This window comes from Anoplopoma fimbria, chromosome 19, assembly GCF_027596085.1.
Source record: "Anoplopoma fimbria isolate UVic2021 breed Golden Eagle Sablefish chromosome 19, Afim_UVic_2022, whole genome shotgun sequence".
Classification (NCBI taxonomy): domain Eukaryota; kingdom Metazoa; phylum Chordata; class Actinopteri; order Perciformes; family Anoplopomatidae; genus Anoplopoma; species Anoplopoma fimbria.
This window is the reverse complement of record NC_072467.1, coordinates 4360555-4367360: the sequence shown is the minus strand read 5'-3', so window position 1 is coordinate 4367360 and position 6806 is coordinate 4360555. Positions and strand designations below refer to the sequence as shown.

The 6806-nt window shown below is 44.5% G+C and overlaps 1 protein-coding gene across 1 annotated transcript in view; it reads right to left on the bottom strand.

The window, feature by feature from the left end:
* Positions 1 to 3446, bottom strand: part of frmd4a (FERM domain containing 4A) — a 58231-nt gene extending 54785 nt beyond the window's left edge. The window contains 1 exon segment of the mRNA XM_054619774.1: positions 3354 to 3446. Coding sequence (XP_054475749.1) covers positions 3354 to 3446 — 93 coding nt within the window.
* Positions 3447 to 6806: the final 3360 nt, after the last annotated feature.

Below are 6806 nucleotides of genomic sequence, written 5' to 3'. Positions count from 1 at the left end.
ACATGCGTGTGTGTCTACTTCTCTGTATATGTGTGTGTCTTTTTCAGACAGTGATCCACCCCTCCCACCTTTAAACCCCTCGCTCCCCTGCGGTGCCCCTGACAACAACATTTCCTTGGAGAGCAGTTCAGCCCCCCCCCGACACACATATACACACAAACACACATGCTTGTCTCACTCTTTTTCGTGCCCTATCTTCTTTGTTTGTTTTTTTTGTTTTTGTTCTTAATTTCACAGAAAAGAGTTGAGCAGTTTAACATGATATCAGGATAACAAAGACGGAGGATAATCCTAATTCAGGCTGCTCACCAAGGTAATCCAAACAGTAAACATCCCCCAAAAAGGCCTGTTTGAAACTGTCAACACCGACTATGGAGTTTATCGTCATCATATTATACTGTAAACACCGAGTGTATTGCTGGGATAATCCAAAAGTCCCTCTATCCCATTTTGCCCATGCTGATACATTTCTTCATGTGTTGCCACTTTAACTGTCTCAAAACTTTTATAATGAAAGACATACAAGTGCAAGAAAAAAGGTGGAATGAGGGGGAAAGAAGCATGAAAAGTCTAGATATGAAGACAGGATTTTGAGCCACAATGACGAGGAGTAGAAGGAGAGAATGAGGTATAGAAGAGAAAGTGATTCATAGAGAAGAAGAGGAGTAATCAAGTTTGCCTCCTCTCCTATTGTTCTGGAGTTAACGTGGCATGTTTCGTTCAGATGTGTCACAGCTGTTGACTGTGAACAAAGATGGTCGATGTTCTCCTTGGTAAATATTACTCAATTAACTGATAGAAACCCACATCCATCAGAAACAACTGACACGGACGTGAAGTGATTCATCTGCATTAGATGAGTGACAGGGCACAGATGAGAAAGTGGTCCACCTTTTTTCACTCTGCAATCTGGAAGGGGAGAATCCATCTGGAGGATCCCATTTTGTAAAATATCTTTCAAACAAGTTAACCAATGCTTATGGTGTTTAGAGAGAACTATTTAGCCAGTGGTGATGTGCACCCACAAACCCCAGCATGTTCACTGGGGATGATATGAAAAATTTCAAGTTTGCAAAACGCTTTTAGCTGGAACTAAGCTTGCAGCAATAAACATTTCCACTACATCATCCCACTCTGCTCAGTCTGCTGCCTAAAGATACAGATTTTGTCAATATTTTTATCTCCATTCTGTTAGTCCTCTATACAGCTCACGCTGTTGCATAAGGCGGAGATTGGAGGATAACGCAATGAGCATTATCTAACATGACAAGTCAGAGCAGGACAGAGCTGCAGCTGTGTAAAGAAGTGAAAATATTTTTCTCAGTGAGGACACAGGCAGGTAAAGTCAGAAACCAGGAGACAGTCAACCTTTATAGAGACTCAAGGCTAGAAACCAGTCAATTACTGAGCTTTGTTCACGTGCCAGCGCTGAGGAGTGACTCTCCTCAGTGATGGCACGAGAACAAAGCTCAGTAAGACGGTCTGATGATTTAAATTCTCTTTTTAAATCGTCTTTGCCGATTCACGGTACAGTTTTCTGCACGTGTGGTTTGTTGGATTACGAAAATCTGACGCATTTACTGCCTTACACAGCAAGCTGATGCACATCCATCTATTCAGTCATTTTACCTGCACAACAGAACAATAACGCAAGTGAGCGTATGCGAATCACAACAAGTAATCCCCCTTCGGCCTGTCTGCACACAGCTGGCTGCGGGAAGAATGGGATGCAAAAAGAAAGGGAATGCAATCAGGACAGAAAGAGAGAGAGAGAGAGAGAGAGAGAGAGAATCTGCTTTTCTCCATTAAGTGATTTGAAGACTGAGTGTGTTTGTGCACAAGCACCAGCCAATCAACCATTAGCAATTACTTCTCTGTAAAAAGGACAGTGAATATTCAGTTTCTTCCAATCAAGCAGCCAGTTAGATCACAGTTAATCAGTTTTCCAGCCACCACAGAATTAATGACACACAACCTGAACCCTTTGAATAATGAGAAAGCATCAGAACATATTCTAACTTGTATTGTCTGAGACCTTTCAAATTGCTTACTTCAGTGATACTTGACTACAGAAGCAAATAACCCGGGTTGGGTTCTATGTGTTTCTGTGTGAGGTGATGTGAAGGTTATAGCAGCTCTTTTTGAGTGAATATGTATGTCGGGGCTTATTAAGTTGTTTACATCCAATGTGTAGAAGCCATACTGTGTAATTTATGATAGCATGGGCACAGTATGTGTGTGCTTGTGTGTAAAACAACTGTAATCTCTCTGTGTAGACACTAAATCAAAGAGAGAACTACAAAGATCACTAAGAGAGGCATGGAAATGAAACTAAAGCCACATTACATCAAGATTTTTTTTAAAGAGAGACGAAATTAAATTCGTTGTGATCCCATAAGCACCTCATGATTTTGGGAGAGCAGATTGGATGATCCATAAGCCCAGCTCACTCATCACCTGTACACACACTCTGCTTCCCTTAATACCAGGTATATTAACAACATGAAAGAGTGCTGGCGTGCATCGCAGAATGAATGCAACCACGCTCACAAACGCACTCACAGCTGCAGACTTGAGCGATACTTTCGTTATCAGCACACATGCAGCTCGCTCCACGTATAAACAACTTTGTCGAAAAGAGCAAAAGAGGTGAATCAGCTGGCAGGTTTCAGCCTGTCCTTAAAACTGGCATAAAAGGTTAACTTTCCAACACATTCCACGTCTTAAGCTTTGCTGGAAAGCTATTATCTTCTGCCGTCTGTCCACACCCACCAGATTTACACAAACACATAAACTCCGAAGCCTCTGATCCCTGGCAGACAAACGGATTCCCAGTGTGTGTGAGAAGCCCGGGCGGGACAGGATCCAACACTTTAAATCACGCTCAAGGCGAGGCTCGGTGTGGCTTTGCTTAATATAAAAGGAAGCTAACTCATGCCTTAAGTCAGTTCAATTGCATTGACAGTGACGGGCAAACAAGCTGCACTCAGAGATACAGCTCTCCCACAGTGAGACTTCCCTGTAACCTTGAGAACCCCGGGACTGCAGTGGAATACATTAGCAATGACAGAGACAGACTGAGCTCTGGAGAGATTGACAGACTCGGATTGACAGGAAGAGAAACACAGAGAAGTATTGTCCACTGTGGAGATTAAAAGCTTTGCTCTTGACTTGCCTTCCACCAATTCAAATCTAATACCCTCTCCTGGATTAGCCAAGAAATCCTGCTTACACACACACAACAGCACGGCAAGACACAGTTTCAAACAGGAGGGGCGGACGAATTCAGAGAAGAAGAAGAAGAAGAAGAGAGAAAGTGAGAAAGAGGAATTGAGGGAGGCTTGTTGTCTTACCCTCTCTCCGCTGTTCCTCCGTAGAGTCCCCACCGGCAGCTTAAGCATCAGCCGGCGGGTTCTCCCGGGCGTCACTGCTCCCTGGACCCCCATAGTACGCTCCAGAGTGTGTGTGTCCGTGGGTGTGCGAGCATGTGTGTGAGAGTGTGAGGTGGGTGTCCTCGCCGTCCCGTCCAGCCTGGCAGCCGGGGTTCACGCACCAAGCTTGGCGCGTGGGTGTGTATGTGGAAAGAAGTGTGTGATGTTAGTGTGTGTGTGTGTGTGTGTGTGTGTGTGGGAGTACAGCAGCCCTATGTGCCTCTCTCTGCTTCTATTAGTCTTAAAACTCTTCCCATTCTGCTCCCGCTCAGCTACGCTCCACTCTGCTGCTCAGGAGGTGAATGAGTGTGTGAGAGTGTGTGTGTGTGTGTGTGAGAGGGAGAGGGAGCGCGCTTTGTCTCTCCTCTCTCTTCTCCTCTCCCTTCTCTCCGGCTCTGGCAGCTCCCCCCCCTGCCTCCCACACTCACTTCCTTCAGTTGGGGGCTTAACCAGGTCACTGGATTAATGTGACGTTACGGCTGTTATTAGCATACGCGCCCATGTCACGTGATCCAATAATAATTGTGTGTGAGCATATATATATATATACCCCCACCATTCACACACACCCACACACACACACACACATGCTCAGCCCTTACAGGGGATCACGTGGGGAAACCTCAAAAGGAATATGGGATGTTTTGCCATCTGGTAGGGAGATTATCTTTGAAATCCCACATCCAGTTTTCTCTCCCTGCACTGTCTGGACTAGGACACAAAGGGGGAACACACACACACACACACACACGCACACACACACACACACACACACACACACACACACACACACACACACACACACACACACACATATGCATACAACATTGCAGTCAAGCACGCACAAAGCTCATGCATGAAAATATTGATCATCCTATCACTTGGTGCATTGTGTGCATGCAGAAAAGTGTGGAAATTGGTCTGATTTTTCCACCCCACAAAGCTGAGACAGTGGGGGACTTTTCGCTGCGAGGCTCCAGCAGAGATCTTTTATCGTGATGGCTGCAGCAACGGAGAGCTGAGTCAGTCCTCTGTTTGCACCACGGTGGTCTTTACATGTCCATTTAAGCTATTGGACTCGTGAGTTACAGCTGCACCTAGTGACTTACTGTCATATTCTGGTCATCACTCACTGCTGGGCTCTGTTCGCCTCCGCACATCAATACTGAACTGTCAGCTGATCAACTTAAGTGGATCGACACACACATGCACACACAGATATGTAGGCGTACACAGATGCACATATGTACACAAACACACACACATGTACAGTAGGTTAATGCATATAACAGCTTACATCTTGCATGAGTTAGCTAGCTAATGTTAGCCGGCAGCGCTGTATTATAACCAGTGGTATTTAGCTTTGTGATCACAGTTATGAGTTGATTTGATGTTCGGTCAATCAGATTAAAGCCACCTGTCAAAATGAGCAGCCAAATAAGCCTTTTCCATCCCCCGTATCATTTCTTTAAGTGAGGACCCCCGATGGCTTTAGTGACATGATACTGTATATGGCACACTTACATAGACACACACACACACACACAAAACACACACATTGTGCTAAAGCCTCGTGGACAAGCATACAGGGGAAAAATCATCTGCGGTGGTAATCCCCAGAAAGCATTATTTATTCAATACCCTGGCCCCCATCAGTGTGTGAGTGACTGTGGCCTACATGAGAAATATCAGAGGGCTATTTATAAACTTAGTCTGCAGACATCCAGGTCTTGAAGATGACATTTTGGAGAAAATGAAAAGGGAAACCAAAGAACACCATTCATTTCTGTTTGCATTGTTCCTGGTGCATTTGATGTTAATTCAGATCTAGATGACAGAGATTAACAGCAACCGCTGATTCAGGAGACAAAACCTCACTGCTTTAATAGGGAGCTCGTATGACACCTTGACAGGGAGACGACAATACACTCCTAATTGAACAGTTTAAGTACGGTTTGTGTTTGTTTGTTCTCCTCCGCAGCTCTCGTTTTTCTTAACTTAAATTCCACTGCTTCAAATCCGCTGAGGTGATAAGCCCTCGTCTTGACGGGAGGGGGAAAAAAGCAACTAAAAAAAAGCAACAACACTATTCTTGATGCCTCAGGCTACATGCACAATGACCCATTTCAGTCAACAGGCATGCAAAAATAAAAGCAAATGGGATTTGCACTTGGTAATAAAAAATATTGCATACAAAAATAAGCCTCAAAAATACAAAACTCTGGCGAAAAAAGCTGGGAGATTTTGCCACGCTTCACTGTGCTTGATCAGTTCGCACCAGCTGTCCTTTAAATGAACAAATGGCTAATAATACATTTCCAATAAAAATCCTATTTTAACAGCAGAGAGAGACAAAGAAAAGAAAGAGAGAAGATCACTACCTGGTTATGAGAGATGCTAATGAGGGAGGTGCAAACAAAGCGTCTGGACTGTCTGGGTTTCATTTCTACTGTGTGTTTGTGTGTGTCTGCTGTGTCTTTGTTCCTAGCTGTAATAACAAGAAGCAATGGCTCTCAATTGTAGACTCCTGGCACTGTTACGCATTAATTTACCCTGATAACCCAGCCAGTCTCTGCCCACGGCTGTCTGACTCATCCCTATGGTCCTGCTCCTCCCTGTGTGTGCGTGTGTGTGTGGGTGTGTGTTTGTGTTTATGTGGGTGTGTTTATGGAAATGCCCTCTAGCTGGACTCTCATTCCGTCCCAGGCATCGAGGGAGGGGGTTGAATGTTTGTGTTCCAAGACTCCACAAATTACAAAGAGTTGAGTTACAGCGCCATCGCACAAAAAAACAGAGATAAACGGTTATGTAGCTAAACAATACCACCCTCACAGAGTAATTTAATTCATTTCTCACTGTGTGCTTCTAAGTGTATGCCAGTGTTGTCTTTTTCTCTATCTCATGAGAGGGAGATGAGCAGAAAGCGGGCTCTCCCACCCTTCATCAGGCCAGAACCAATCATAATGACTTCTCCACAGGGAAGCATCCACTTCAATTACCAACCCCTCAGCAGTGTCTGTGTGCGAAGGCCTGGGAAACACTTTGACATGCTCAGCGAGGTAACAGAGAGGCTGAGCGTTTTTTGTAATTTTTTAGGAAACGGGGACATTTGTGTTATTCATTGTGAAAACTGGGACGTATTTATATTTCCGAGAAATTTGGTGTAATACGGGGACGGGTTGTCCTGGACAAACAGCACAACATCTGCTCACCCCACCATGACTGACTGTGTGTGTGTGTGTTTGTGTGTGCGCGTACTGCATATCTGCTTGTGTTTCAATATGATTAAAATTTCAGCCAGTGGCACCAAAGTAATGTTGACAGACTGAAAAAACACGTCCATCGTTGAATGTACTTTGTTTATAACCTTGGCAA